The sequence below is a fragment of the Xiphophorus hellerii genome, chromosome 14 (assembly GCF_003331165.1).
Source record: "Xiphophorus hellerii strain 12219 chromosome 14, Xiphophorus_hellerii-4.1, whole genome shotgun sequence".
Lineage (NCBI taxonomy): Eukaryota > Metazoa > Chordata > Actinopteri > Cyprinodontiformes > Poeciliidae > Xiphophorus > Xiphophorus hellerii.
Genome location: NC_045685.1, coordinates 26,873,322 through 26,889,042, shown reverse-complemented (window position 1 = coordinate 26,889,042; position 15,721 = coordinate 26,873,322). Strand labels below are relative to the sequence as shown.

Genomic DNA, 15,721 nt, shown 5'->3' with positions numbered 1-15,721 from the left:
TAACATTTTCTTATTATTATTTGCTCCCCTACTGCATCTCGCACTACGAATCAAATCAAATTTAATTTAATTTAAAGTCAAATCAAGTCAAATTAGTTTTAGGATGGACAAAAAAATAGGTGTAAAGCAAATGAAAAAACTTAATTGAAAAGAAAGACGGATTTTTATTTTATTTTATTTTATTTTATTTTATTTTATTTTATTTTATTTTATTTTATTTTATTTTCGCATCTATCCGATCCCGGCTTCCGCACTGAAAAGCTCATCTCTGATTGGCTAAACGTAAGTCGCGTAAGGATCCGCTTCCTCGAACGGCTCTGAACTGTTCTCACCGTTGCCAGGCAACCTTCCTTCTCTTCCCGGCGAAGTTTTGACCGAAGACCGGAGCTCTGCTCGTCTCTCCTGAGGTTTTATTACCGCAAAGAAGGCGAATAATTCACTCAGAGGGGACAATGCCACAGCACAGAGGCGGTAAGAGTTTAATTTAAGTCGTTTGCTAAAGTTTTAGGAAATAATTTGACTTGACTTAAATTTTCGGAACGTCTTTATATTGGTGAGCCGCTAGCATGTTTAGCTAACTTTTAATTTCTGTTTATCTAAGTTTAGCTGCTGAAAATGTTGCTAATTTGACGATAATGATGCTGAAAGTTTATGTAATTGTGATAAAAATTTGAATTTGAACATTTTGAAGTTTCAGATAAACTATTTTATTCGTCACTATTGGTTTAAATCAGCTCTACACTCTCTGTGAAATCTTTAGGAAAATGAGAATTTTGACCGTATCATCATTACTAGGCATTTTTCCCAATTCCAAACTGGATAAACTTGAATGAATTTAAGCATAGCAGTTGATATTTCGTTGTATAATAAGGGAGGGTGCGGCCTAATAATAACACACACCCTGTATCAAGGTGTGTGTTATTATTAGGAGTGTCTAAACTGGAGCAAGAAACACTTGAAGGCAGATTGTTAAAAGATTTAATGGATGAAACGAGAGTGACTCTTATTGGACCAGATGGACCAGATCAGTAACTGGCTCAGAGCTTCACTTTGAGTCCAACGCCAACAAGGTGGAGATGGGGTACTGGTATGGACTGGTATGATTAAAGAAGAACTGGTCAGACCTTTTCAGGTTGAAGATGGGGTCAAAATAAACTCCAGACCTTCTGCCAGTTTTTAGACACTTTCTTCCATCAATGGTTCAGGAAGACGTCTCCCTCTTTCAAACGATTCCTCCTCCTCTTGCTAGAAAATAAATGTGTAAAAGAAGCAAAACTGGTAGCATGGGCCTTCCTTTAGAACTGGTGGGTGGGTCTTAAATGGGAGATTTCCAGTGAAGGAAACCAGTCCAACTCTCTGGGAGGCAATGAATGGAACCCGATTGCTGTTATTGAAAAGAAGGGCGGCCATATTGGTCACTGATTGTTTTGTTTTTTAATGTCAGAAATGTTTATATGAAAGTTTTGAGTTAATATTAATTGAAAATAATGAAAATGCCAAAGTCAGGTGTGAAAATGTGTGTTTTTCTTTTAGTTGCTCATAAATAGATATTTTCCTAAGAAAGCTAAAATTCATGGTTACTTTCTTAAACCTTCATGTTTGAGGTTTATTCATATTTTTGGATTAACTAAAAGAACTGCAGAGGGTGAGTATAATAATAATAATTGTATTATTTTAACCCTGCTACAGATTCTTTAAAACACAAACTCTGTAAAAATTGTTGTTATTTTTTTTTTATCAAGCAGCCTCCCTTAGTTTGGCCAGTGAAACCAGAACTGGATTATTATGCATTGAAAAATACAACTGATGATTTATGAAAACATTGCTAAGTTTGTAATGTTTTAAAACACAACATGTTTGTGTAAAAGCACCAACATGTTGATTTAATGTATTTTTGTATTTCTGTAAATGATCTAAGTTAATTTCAACAAGAAGGAGTAGAACTGTAGTCTCAAGTATTCGTCTGTAATCCAGGTCATTGGGAAGAGTTCTTGTCTTTTTCTCGTAATGATTTAGACTTTATTGTAACATTTAATATGACAGTCAAGCTGTACAGCATCAGGTGAGCTGCAGAATGCTAACCGCGGTGCTTCTCATTGGACAGACGGGGACAGGTCATCCGACGAGGACCTGGACGGGGACTCCGGGGACGTGGACCTGCCGGCGAACAGAGATGACTTCAGGGTGTCGTGTGCGAAGGAGATGGCTCTGCTGGCTCTGATGGAGAAGACGGGATACAACATGGTGCAGGAGAACGGCCAGAGGAAGTACGGCGGCCCGCCGCCAGGTAAACCAGAGTCCAAACAGGAAATAAAACACCATGAGATTAAAGCTTCACTCTACTGCGCTGATGTTTTCAACATTTTATCACCATACAACAACAAACCTTAATTAATTTTATTTCAAAACAAAGTTTTCAGTTTTCCAAAATAATAAATCAGAATTCTGATCGTGACAAGAAATTTATGACGATAAATGATACGATAAACGCTCACGGCTGAAGTCCAGCAGTCATTTCTGTCAGTTCCACGCACACATTAAATTTTTCTACTGTTTTTCTAATATTGTATAAAATTAAGTGGTTTTATAAAAAATCAGCAGAATCTGCCAAATTTTTATCTGGCAGATTGACGATTGAATAATTGATCAATCGTCAAAATTTTTATTAAATATTAAATTATTTGTCAGAATATTTGAGTAATCATCAGAGTAATTGATTAGCTATCTGAATATTTGATCATCTGAATATTAGAATAATAGTCAGAATACTTGATAAATTGCATAATCAGTTATTAAAGATTGTCATTAGTGGCAGTGATGCAGCTTAGCAGGGTGCTGCAGATTTGTATCTATTTAGTAGTGGGTATTTTAGTGACCTCTGACTTTTGCACATTTAAACTGTTAGCCGTGGTAGATGAAGACTCGTGACCCTGGCTGTGCGGTCCAGTTGGGAGTGCGGCGCCGCCGCGGGGCTGCGAGGTCTTCGTGGGGGATGATCCCACAGAGACATGTTCGGTACGAGCTGTGCCGCTGTTCGAGAAGGCCGGCAATATCTACGAGTTCCGCCTCATGATGGGTTCATCGAGAGAACACGCGTGCTACGCCTTCGTCATGTACACCACAGGTTGCGCTCGTGACTGCGTCGGTCCCGCAGGTGAGCTGAGCAGATTAGTGAATGTACGCTGTCCGGTTCTGGTCCAAGAAGCGGCGCATGCGGGCATCCAGATTCTGCACAACTGTGAGGTCCGACCCGGGAAGTTCATCGGCGTCTGCGTGAGTCTGGACAACTGCCGCCTCTTCATCGGCTCCATCCCCAAAGACAAGAAGAAGGAGGAGATCATGGAGGAGATGAAGAAGGTGGGGAACATGCGCCGTTTCTCTTTACTCAATTCAAACTAAATGTGTTCAGCTACTCTTGGACCTGGGCTATTTCTTTAAATCCTCCTCCTATCATAGGGTTAAAAGGACAGTAAAAACTTTCATAAAACCTGAATGTGAACACCACCTGATCAGCCAATCAGAGCTGATCAGGTGGTTGTTTCATGTTATGCTGCTTCTGTCCTGTCAGTCCAGCTGATCTCAGAGCAGCTGCTGTCATGTGTCTGGATTTAAAGTGACAGCTTGTCCTCATGAGTCAGAGTGTGTGTGTGTGTGTGTGTGTGTGTGTGTGTGTGGGGGCATGTGCTCCCAGGTGACGGACGGCGTGGTGGACGTCATCGTCTACCCCAGCTCTATGGATAAGAGCCGCAACCGAGGCTTCGCCTTCGTGGAGTACGAGTCCCACAAGGCGGCTGCCATGGCCCGCAGGACGCTCATACCCGGTACTGTCTCCACACCGCCCCTGTCACTTCCTGTCTGCGTCCAGCAGGGGGAGGCACAGCATAGCGACACACTGTTGTGATCTGCTTTTTAAGAATAGGATGATGAAGCAGGCGAGTCATGGAGCAGGTGAATCAGTCTGAGTTAAAGAAGTCGTCCTGATCTCGAGGAAATCTACTTCCTGCTCCGTTATCTTCCCCAGTTAGTGAGGAGAAACTCAGAATTCCTGGTGTCAGTGAATGCAGCGCAGTAAAGAGTTTATGAATAGGTCAAATCCCTAAATCAGTTCTCAGCATCAGCGCTGTAGAAACTGAATAAACACATAAATTAATGTCCAGACAGACTGTAAAACAAGACCACGTTAAATTTAATATAATATAATATAATATAATATAATATAATATAATATAATATAAACCACAGAGCTTAATGTTTACATTTATTACCAATAACTCCTCAGGGTTTGATGCATCAGGATGTAATAAACGGATCTGAAATGATCAAAAACAACAGAAGAAACTTGAAGCCATCATGAGAGACTGATGTGATAAAAAGTAAGTACACCCCATCATCCAACAGCTTATTGTTTTTCATCTGACTTCGTCAGCCTCTTGGATCACTGTGGAGAACCTTTGGGACAAACTGGGTTTGAGTTCAACACCAGTATGGATCCATTTGGATCCAGTTTAAGCTGAAGTTCAGCTGCCCAGCAGGTGGCTTCACCTGGACTGAAGCCCCGCCCACACCAGAACGCTTCCAGAAAAACCTTTTCAATCTGATTTATTTGACTTTTATTCTGGAAAACAGCTGAGAAACACGAGAGCAGCTCCTTGTTTCCACTGTCAGAGTTCATAGTGTTCTGGTTGTGAACTGGTTCTGGTTGTGAACTGGTTCTGTTGTTCCTGCAGGAACCTTCCAGCTGTGGGGCCACTCCATCCAGGTGGACTGGGCGGAGCCGGAGAAGGATGTGGATGAGGAGGTGATGCAACGTGTTCGGGTCCTCTACGTACGTACCCCTGTCCGTTTCCGCCTGCTAACACGACGGCTACATTGGTCAAATATTGAGCCTGGATTCCACCAGAAAACTGCAGTTTGGATTAATGAGAAAAATCACCATAAACTCAAATATTTTACAGAGTTTTTGTTCTTGAAAGTCATTGAAAGGTAAGGAAAATGATTAAAACCCCATAATTATCCTGGCCAGCGTGCCGGTGGGGAGTGAATTTAAGCTCCGGATCAGAGCTGTGTTCAAGGCTGAAGATCCCACCTGGAGAGACTCCCACTGCTGCTGCTGCATGAAATGTTCCTCAGATGAGCTTTAAGTGGAAAACAATTAGAGGCCTGGAGACGTGAGTCATTGATTTTCCTCTGAGCAGCTCAGCAGGGTGACGCGTCTCCCTACAGTCAACACACACACACACACACACACAGCCTGACGGTCATTACAGAGAACACCAGGACTGGTTCTGAAGTGTGACCCCCACCTGTTGCCAGCTGACCCCGCCTGTCCTCCTGCTGCAGGTGCGTAACCTGATGATGGACACGACGGAGGAAACGCTCCACCGGGAGTTCTCCAGCTTCAAACCCGGCTCCGTGGAGCGCGTCAAGAAGCTCACCGACTACGCCTTCATCCACTACCGCAGCCGCAGCGACGCCATCGCCGCCCTCACCCTGATGAACGGCGCCCAGATCGACGGCGCCACCGTGGAGGTCACCCTGGCCAAGCCGGCCGGGATCAAGGACGGGAGCGCCGCCGGGCGGAGGTACAACACCAGGGGTTACCTGGGAAACACGGCCGCGGGGGGCATCGGCGACGGCCACTGCTCGCTCAGAGCCACGCCCCTGCAGACTCGCTTGGGAAACCCCTATTACAACGGAGGAGGTGAGGAAGGCTTGAACACAACCTGAAACTCTAGAGACATGATTAGATTTTACATCTGCTGTAAACACATAAAGGCTGTTGGTGTAGCTTCGTTTCTCTTTATGGTTCAAACTCTTTTCATTTTATTGAACGTAATCACACAAACACCTGTTCACCTCTACAGCCGAGCCCCGCCCCCAAACACCTGTTCACCTCTACAGCCGAGCCCCGCCCCCAAACACCTGTTCACCTCTACAGCCGAGCCCCGCCCCCAAACACCTGTTCACCTCTACAGCCGAGCCCCGCCCCCAAACACCTGTTCACCTCTACAGCCGAGCCCCCCCAACCTGTCACCTCTACAGCCGAGCCCCGCCCCAAACACCTGTTCACCTCTACAGCCGAGCCCCGCCCCCACGCCTAGTCAAAGTTCAGCCTTTAAGCATTTGCTCTGCAAGCTGACGCCGAAACACTTGACACACCACGGGCTGGCCAATCCAGGAGCTGCATTTATTTTGCTTAGTGCTGATTGGCTGAGCCACCAAAAGCAGAGATCGCGATGCTAGCTTCTGCAGCTTTAAGACAGATTTCTTGTTTAACATCTCAAACAGCCCCTCTGTCACTTTTAAACTTTATTTTATGGCCTAAAACTGCTTTTAAGTCAGATAAAAACAAATGAGGACAGATTTGATCTTTTAGTTTGAGGAGTTGGATTCTCTGACTTCAGATCAGATCCTGACCTTTGGGTTTCTGAGCAGTTTGGTAAGAGGCCTCTTACCAAACTAAACACCCCAGGCTTCCCTTCAGCCTGACCACACGGACGTCCATGCTTCCTCTCCTGAGAGCTCACTCGTGCTCCGCGTTGCTTCTCCGATATTAAAACCTTCTTCGCCCTCAAGGTGTCTCTGGAGAGACGTCCTCAAACGTCCACTTTGTCTTTAAATGCAGGCTGTGCTTTCCAGGATAAAGGTTACAAACACTCTGTATTAATCCAACTGTGAAGCTACAACCCTTTTTCATGACGCCTGCAGATATTTCCTGTAAATAAAAGTTTTAAAACGAGCTCTCCCACAAATGAGCCATGAATGATTCATGGCAGGATGTGGGTAGAGCACATATAGCAGGAAGGAGAGATGGAATAGTGATGAGTGATTACAAAAACACTGAAACAAAAGATCCTTTTTCCAATAAATCTGGCCTGCAGGTTGTTGCAAGTGGGACTCAACAACTCCATAATGAGAAAAACAATAATCAGGACATTTTTTTTTATTGTCCACAAAAAGATGGGTACAGCAGGGGAGCAAGGGCTGGACGATTAATTCGTGGAGTTACAGAAGGCAATGAAAGCCAAGAAACCTGCTGAAATCTGTGTATTCAGAAAACTTTCAGTTTGTATGTTGGTCATCTCTGGGCTGGTTTCTAGTTTGGTTGATCTGATCGTCGTTCAGTCAGTTGGTTGAACTGTTAGGTGGTCAGTGAATCGTTGGGTCTGCAGCTGATTTTGATGTTGGTTAGTTTATATTATTGATTTATTGGTCTGGCTGATGTTTCAGTCAGCGAGTTTGTTGGTTGGTTAGTCAGAAGTTTGGTCAATTGATTAGTTGATTTTAGAGAGTTTAAACCACATAATAGTTAGTTGAATGAAAAACCCTTAAAGGAAAAGTCCCTTTACTTTCATTGCCGTAGCAGAAACTAAGCCATCAAACCGGCAGGAAGCCATTTAAAGTCACCAAAACATCTGATCAGTAGAGGCTGAGCAGGAGCACAAAAACATCTAAATAAAACCAACTTAGTGATGCTGAAGCTGCCTGGAAGAGAGGCAGTGAATGGAGTTATATTTAATTAAAGTCAGTTGAGCTTGTTTACATTTAGTTAAAACAGGAAGTGAACCTGAGCTCCAGACTTTACTGCAGAGGTTGAATCAGCTTGAAGCTTTAAATATTCCCAGTCTGACAGTTTTACTTCCAAGCTCAAGGCGCTCCACAAATCATGGAGCCAAACATAAACAAACAACATGGCTGCCAGGCAGGAAGTGAGTGAATAGTTGCTTAATCATCTCTAAACAATGACAGTGAGAGACTGTCTCACCCATTAAACACGTGAACCCGTCAACGTCCTGTTGTCCTGGAGACGAACCCTCTATGGGGAGTAATGAGGGACATAATTACCCAAACAACTTCAAAGTGTTTCTCAAACAAACACGCATCATTTGTTGCACAACATCTTGAACACTAATCAGTTTCATAAATAAGACCAAAGCAGAGAGCAGCATTCATCCCCATCTAATCAGGACATTAAAGTGTTTTACACTGATGGGGCTGATCAGCAACACTTAGTTACTTATGTTTTGTCTCCTAACAGCTAATAGTGATAATTCAGGACCTCAGGTTCAGTTACCAGAGAGCATTGTGGGTAATCTGGGCGACTCGGCTGCTGAGCTAAGGTTTTCTGGGGTAAAAACCCTCTAAAGAGGAAGTCAGTCACTCCATCATGGTGTCTTAATGAAGAGACGAGATGAGGTGATGAAGAGCGTCGTTAATCAGAGGAGCTGTAGCTTCAACACAGGTTTGGACTCAACTGGGATCAGAGACGTATCAAAACAACGTCACAAACATCAGGACAGAAAAGACTCGCATGGAGCCTCTTCCCATCACTTCAGGGCCATTCAGGGGTTTTGTACCTTTTTTAAAATATTTTCTACCAGAAAAAAGTCATTAAAATATTATTTATAGCTGTTTAGCATATAAATTGCTCTGGTCTCGTTGAGATGATTAGAAAGATTGTAAATGTGAACTGCAGCTTTATTGCTTTAAGCTGTTGGACATAAAAGTCATTCATAACAAGGGCAGCGACATATTCACTGATACTCATATAACCACTAGCTTAGCTCAGTGTGTTCAGGTTACAGTAAGTCAGGTAAATCAATGGGTCGGTTCTGGTACCAGTTCATCCACAGTTCCCACCCACTTCTGTGTACGACAGCGCTAACTCCTCTGAGCTTCTCCTCACTTTACAAAATACCAAACAAAATGTCTGAATTTTCTGAGAGCAGCATGGAGCAAATGATGAAATGTTGCAACAATATTTCCAGGCTCTGGGTTTAATGATCAGCGCAGTGCAGAATCGGGTCGTCAGGCTCTCAGTGAGGCTTTATGACACTTTGGACAGAAACGAGACGTTCTGGACAACAAGACACACATTCAGCTGCTGCTTAGAAATCTCTTCTCTGTTTTTGTTTGTTTTTTGTAAATTGAATTGAGATGATGTGCTGCATAAATGAACTGAATTAAAACAGCCTGCTGGCTCTCCAACTGACATCAACTTACATTTTTTATCCTAAGATTATTTTACAACAAGCGTTAACATTAGTTTATTTTCATCTTCATGGCGTTTAAAACTGTTAGGAGCAGATGTGACGTTGTGAAAGAGCGTTTACTATAATTTCTTTTTAATTCTGTTTATTATTACAACTCACTGTAGCATCATATTTTACTGTCCATCAAAACGCAATAAAACAAGATAAAATTGGATAAAACTGGACCAAGCTGGATATAATTTGATAAAATAGAGTAAAACAGAAAACGTCTATTATGATCTATTCAGCCTTCTTGTTATCTGCCAATGTTTCCATGGAAACCAGTTTCCTCCAGTCTGACTCTATTTTGAAGACGTACAGAAAATGAAACTAACTTTTGATTCTTCAACAAATTTAGCATCAGTTTGTTGTTATTAGTGTGACCTGGATGTTTTACTAAAATAATCTGATTTAAATTGATGGTGTGTGTGTGTGTGTGTGTGTGGTTCAGAGGACCCGGAGCGCTTCATGTTCCCCCTGCTACCCTGCACCCCCCTGACGCCCATCAGTCTGCTCGCCCTGAAGCAGAGCCAGATCGGCTCGGCCGTCAGCCTGCTGGAGTACCACTGCCACAAGAACTGCTGGTCTCCACCCGAGTACCACCTGTACTCCACCCCAGGACAGGATGGGAAACTGCTGCTCATCTACAAGGTCCACACACACACACCTCCCCACACACACACACACTGTGCTGGTAGCCTCTCTCACGCCTTGATATTTACACAGCAGCCTGTAGTTCATGACCCACTTATTGAAGAGCCAACATCTTGAATTGAACCGTATCTTTAATGATCAGCTGTTCTAAAGCATTAGGATCCCACAGAGCAGCTGTTCAGCGCTGTGAAACAGAAACATCTGGTTTGGCTTCACCTGCTTCACCTCAGGAAGCTTCACTTTTACAGAAACAAGCAGCAGCAGAACCTGACAACACCGACCTTCACAACAGAAACCCGAGGCCACATTCTTCATTCCTCTCTCTCTCTCTCTCTCTCTCTCTGTGTGTGTGTGTGTGTGTGTGTGTGTGTGTAGGTGGTGCTGCCGTCCACGCGAGCCACCTACATCCCTGATAAGCTGTGTGTGCTGCTGGACGACGCCAAGGAGCTGGCTGCCCAGACCACACTGTGGAACCTGGGTAACGTCTCACTCACACCGCAGTCTGCAGGAACACGGCGTCCATGTTGGGCTACTGACATGGAGCCGCCTGATTGGCTGGGAAATCTGAGACACAAACAGGAAGGAAATGGAAATATTCGATATTGAGGACAGAAACATTTCTTTACTGAACCAGTTTTAGTCCTGTTTATATTAGTTTTAAAGAGAATAAAAAAGAAATTAAATTATATAGGTTGTGTTCAGTCAGAGGCTTCTAGAGTACGTTGCAATACAGACTGCTATAGGAGCCTCGTCCTGTCCACAGCCATCAGTGTCTACAACAACTCTGAATAATATGACATTGAATTTTTGTCTGGGATCAATAAACTAGTTTTGAATTGAGCTGATTTCTGCTGGCCTGCAGTTTGGCTGATCTCTGCTTTCATCAAACATTTCTTCCTGATTTAATTAAAAATCTGGTTAAAATGACATAAATGTTTAAAAGGACAGAAACCCTTTGGTTCCATTATTCCTCCTACTGAAATCTGATTCTGCTGCTGGTTCATGTGAGCTGGTTTTTTCTGAGGTTTGGAGTCAGAGTTGATCGGTGAGTCGTGGCCGGAGCTGATTCCAGCCTGCGGCTGTGTTGAACGTAACTCTGGCTGCTCCCCACGCGTCACTTCCTCCGGTTTGTTAAAAGGTCAGCGGGGCGTGGCGCTGGCTCGGAAACGTATGCAGAGATATGCAGCCTGTGTGTCTGACAGCAGCTGCATGTTTTATGGATGGAGTTGAGCGTCGTAAACAATGACCCTTTACTTTTAATGATGAGGTGATAACAACCTGCAGCACGTCTCCACTCACACGTTCAAAACTCACTGCAGCTGCTGCTGGAGTTTCAGCCGCCATCATCTGTTTAGGTCCCAGCAGCTCAGACTGGGACATTGATTTACCAAGTCACACAGCAGATCATCTGAACCCTGAAGGAGCGACGAGGCTGGAAGAGAAACACTTTGATAGTCTGGAGAGCAGGGCTGACAGAGCGGCCATGTTGGCGGCCATGTTGGCGCCCAGTGGAGCGGCTGCAGCTCTGCCTCTGACAAAAACTCTGACAGTCGGAGCCAGTTATTTATTCCCGACTTTTTAATGATTCATTTAAAATATTCCAGATGTTTTAATGATCCTCACCTGGAAGCTGGGGAACGTTTCAGTGTTGTTTCTTTAACTACATCAGTAGGAGGCTGGTCTGAACTCGTCTGCTGTTTTAGGTTAAGTTGGTTTCTGTTTGGGTTTATGTGGTAACCGTTGGTAACCAGTGTTACTTCCTGTCTGCCAGCTCTGAGGATTAAGAACCAAAATGATTTTTGGAAGATTTTCTCAGGAAACTTTTCCATTCAGCTCAATAATCCAAATGACATTTTCCATTTCACTGAAACTTTGGCTTTTCTGCAATGCAAACCTAATTCATCATTAAAGCAGCTTGTAGCAAAATGTCAGTGTTGATTTAAATCTCTTCAGTCTAGTCAGAGACTGAAGGCCTGCAACTTGTACGACTTTTATGGTTTAATTAGTGTTTTAGAAGTCACATTTTTAATGAGGTAATTGCATGTCTCTAATTAATTGAATTGTATTCAAAAACTATATTATAGATATTTTATTTTAAATGTTAAAACTAAGCACCAAGTTATTTTGTCAACAAAATGCACAAAATTTTTAGTTCAAAAATCTTTTTTTCAGTTTTTTTTTCTTCCTGAACCAGCAGGTCTGAAATGTCAGGTTCAGATTTGGTCAAATCTCTTAGATTTTTATTTCTTTGAACGACATTTTCCTATAAATAAATCAAACTTTGGTGTTTCTGCGACGGAGCCGGACCGGTCCATTAATCCAGAACCAATGAAGTTCAGACATCAGCATGAAATGGAAAAAGAGACAAAGTGGTAGAATCGGTCAGAGCTGCAGAAAGCTGCTCCTATCTAAAGAGTTTAGAGAATCTCATTCTGGACCAGAACCAGCTTAATCAAAGGAGAGCAGCAGGAGTTTCATCCACTGGAGGATTTTTTTATTAAACTCTCAAACTGCATGAATTTTTTATCCCCTCTCTGCCTGAATAGGAGCCTGAATATCTTTGGTTCTGATAAAAAATGTCCTTATAGGGTTTATTTTAAATATATTTATTTCTGTTTCATCTCTTCTTGATGTCTTCATGTCTGAATCCTCCTGCTGCAGAAGAAGAAGAAGAATCTCTCATGAGGAAAACGGTTTCATCTGGATTTTGTTCTCACTAAACTGTTTGTTTCTCTTCCGTTTATTATAGTCAAATTGATTAATGAAAAACATTTCAGCAACAAGGAAGTTTAAAGTTCTTTACATCATAAACTTTTGTTCATTTGCTCATTTGTTTGAGCAAAAACAAATCAAATATGTTGATCAATGTTTCATTTACCTCTAATCAAAAGTAAATCTAACAATCTTGATTTAAAGGAACTCAGCGTTTCAGCAGTTTAAACTGTACAGACTTACAGTATGTTAATAATTAATGTCCAAAATATTCAGAAACCAATGAATATTTGGTTTCTGAACCAAAATATTGGTTCATCATTCCATACTAATTGATGAAAAGTTATTAATCTGGTGAACTTCAGATGATTTATTTTTGCTGCCATAACCAGGTGAAGTTTTATCCAGACCTTTGCGTCTCATTCCCAACCTCCTCTGTTTCCGTCCAGATTCGTCCATCCTGACCGGAGCTTCCTTTGATTCTCCCAGCAGCCTCTCTCCGCCGCTCGCCATGTCGCCGTCCGACTGCAGCCCCAGCCTCCTGAGCTGCGGCGGCCGCACCTTCACGCCCTGCCTGCCCGCTCCTCCTCCTCCGCCGCCGTCGCCCTTCCCCATCTCCCCCCTGCCCTCTCTCTCCGCCTTCTCCCCCGCTGCGTCTCAAGCCCAGCGGCTCTACTTCAACTCCCAGTCTCCGTTCTACTGACGGTGAGGCTAAAACTCTCCACACTTCACTTATCTCACCTCAAACTAATGTGTTTTCACATCCGTCTGTAAAAAATGGAAACGAGATTATTTTTGTTAAGCTACGTTCTCAGAGCAGGTCTTTATGTTTGGGGCCACTGACAAAAACAATAATTCAGACGTTTTTTTCATTCAGAATTCTGACTTTTGATCTCAGAAGATTAAAGTCAGAATCTGAGAAAAAAGCCAAAATTTGGAGAAAAAGTCAAGTCTGAGGAAAAAGGTTCAAATTCTGAGAAAAAAACTTTTGGTCAAACTTGGAATTAGAAACTCTCTTATGAATATGGAGTAGAAGAAGAAAATAAAGAGAAAGTGGCTGAAAAGCTGTCCTCTTGGTAAAGTAATAATGAGAAACGAGATCAGCTGTAACTTTATAAATCCAGAATTTCAAACCGATCCGGAGATGAAATGAAACATTTTGATTGTATTTTCCATCGTAGAGCTTTTACTGATTGCTGATGTCTTTTCTTCTTGGCATTGTGTTAACACAAACCGCTGCTTCTATAAAGGAGCCTCACTCATCATGATGATGATGATGGTCCGTTTATCTCTTTTGTTTGATGAAGGTTTGTCCTTCACCCTGGTGCCATGGAAACCTTCTTTTCTTACCTCTATTGGACAGAACGTGTAGAAACTGTTTGTTTTTGTTGTTTCCTGATTGCAGGGAGTCGTTTGTCGCCCAGGGAGCGAGCTGCGTCCCCGGAGGAAGAGGAGGGTGAGGAAGGCAGGCAGCAGTGTGTCCATGCAGGTTTCCAGCCGCTCACTCTCTTCTCTGCGTTTGATATTCGGAGTTAACGCAACGGTTCTCTGGCTTTCCTGGCGTTTGTCAGATCTCAGAACGTCCTCTCATCTTCCCGTCTCTCTGTCCTCGTCTCCTCATCATGTCCAGAACCGGTCCGATCTGACCTCCTGCCCTCAGATCCGGTTACATAAACAGCAGCAGAGCTCGTCTTTCTCCACAGATCCAACTTCTGAAGCCTTTCAGGAAATGTTGGCGCGTTGAGCTAATGATTCAGACGGAGCAGGGATAATATGGCCGCCTCCTCTCCGCTTCCTCTCATCCCCTCAGCAGCTGAAAACAGATTCATCTCCCCGTTTGTAGCTGCTGACCGCTTTCATGTAAACCTGACTAAATCCATGAGCTTCTCCAAGCAAAACAAAACCCATTTTATGATTTTTAAGGCTTCAACTGCTCGGAAAAAAAGGCCTAAAAAAGCAGATTTAATAATTATAAATAGACTGTAGCGTTTAAATGTCAAACAGGAATAAAACTGTTTATTTTTAAGCCATAGAAACTAATCAGGTTTTTTGTGTTTTCTCTGCAGATTCAGATAAAATATGGAAATAATTCACTGTTAATATTCTCTATGATTAACAGACATGGTGGCATTTTCCAAAAATTTCAACTAAATATTTAGAAAAATTTAGCCGATCTACAGGAATCTATTATATCACTAATAATAGTAATAACACAACATGGCTGTAAAACAATTAGGTAAATATGAACACATACATAAAGTTAATTTAATGAAAATAAACATTTTCTTACTTTAGGCCAGCGTTTTTCACTTTTATTGGTTTAAAATAGTATGAAAGGAATATTGTTACATTTAATATGCACCTTTTTCAAAATACTTTTTTGATTTTTGTTTTAATTGTTAAGATTACTTATTTAAAAAGTCTTTTTTGTTGAAGGAGTATTTTGTTTTTGAAATTTTAGATTTCAAATGTTTTACTTTTTTATTTTTATTTTGAAGCTACATTTATTTAAGGAGATAATTATTTTTTTTTGTTAAATTGTTTTACAAATTACTTATTTATGCTTGGAAACAAAATACTTAATATTTCTAAAACATTTTAAAAAAAATTATTTTATTTTGAAAGGCTTTATTTATTAACATAAAGTCATTAAATGCATTTCAGGAGTTAAACTTTGATTAATTAAGGATTTTCAGGAACAAATAAATTAGTCTTTTTGAAATCTTCATTTAAATGTTTTTCTTTATGATTATGTTTAAATAATTTTTTTCCATTTAATATAATGGCCAGAATGGCTTTCCATACGAAGCATAGATCCATTTAGGTTCATTTGTTTGCGGTCAGATTTCAGGACGTTCCTGCGTTTGTAGAGAAACCGGTTTTAACATTCTGAGTAATAAGGAAGAGAAAACGTGCCGCTGTTTTTCTAACCTGTTAGTGAGAGAGAGGAGAGGATGAGGATGAGGATGAGGAGGAGGATGAGGAGGAGGAAAAGTTTCTGCACAGAAGACGAGAGGACCGTCTGAACCAACTGAAGTTTCATTCAGAGCAAACAGACGAGTTTCCAGCTGCAGCTGCTGAAACGTTTGTGGCTCTGAACGTGTTTTATTGTTCTGAGCCTGAGTTTTATTGTTTTGGCTCAAGTGTTTTATTCTCATTGATCTGTTCAGGCTGAGCAGCTCAGAAATGTTCTGTATTTTTATTTTATTCTTTTTTTTGTTCCCCGACACAGAAAGTCGATATTCATGTTTGTTTCACTGGTGGTTTGTTTGTCGTTGTTGGAGTTAATTTAGTGTGTAGTCTGCAGCCAAACAGCCATTTTG

At 41.9% G+C, this 15,721-nt stretch overlaps 1 protein-coding gene across 1 annotated transcript; it reads left to right on the top strand.

Annotated features, from left to right (window-relative positions):
* Positions 1-452: 452 nt before the first annotated feature.
* rbm46 (RNA binding motif protein 46) lies at positions 453-13,110 on the top strand. The gene is made up of 10 exons (XM_032582362.1): positions 453-471; positions 2,105-2,297; positions 2,955-3,124; positions 3,203-3,357; positions 3,692-3,821; positions 4,728-4,825; positions 5,341-5,701; positions 9,484-9,683; positions 10,062-10,164; positions 12,848-13,110. Exons 1-10 carry the CDS (start codon positions 453-455, stop codon positions 13,099-13,101), a joined length of 1,683 nt encoding a protein of 560 aa, XP_032438253.1. The 3' UTR covers positions 13,102-13,110.
* The last annotated feature ends 2,611 nt before the right edge of the window (positions 13,111-15,721 follow it).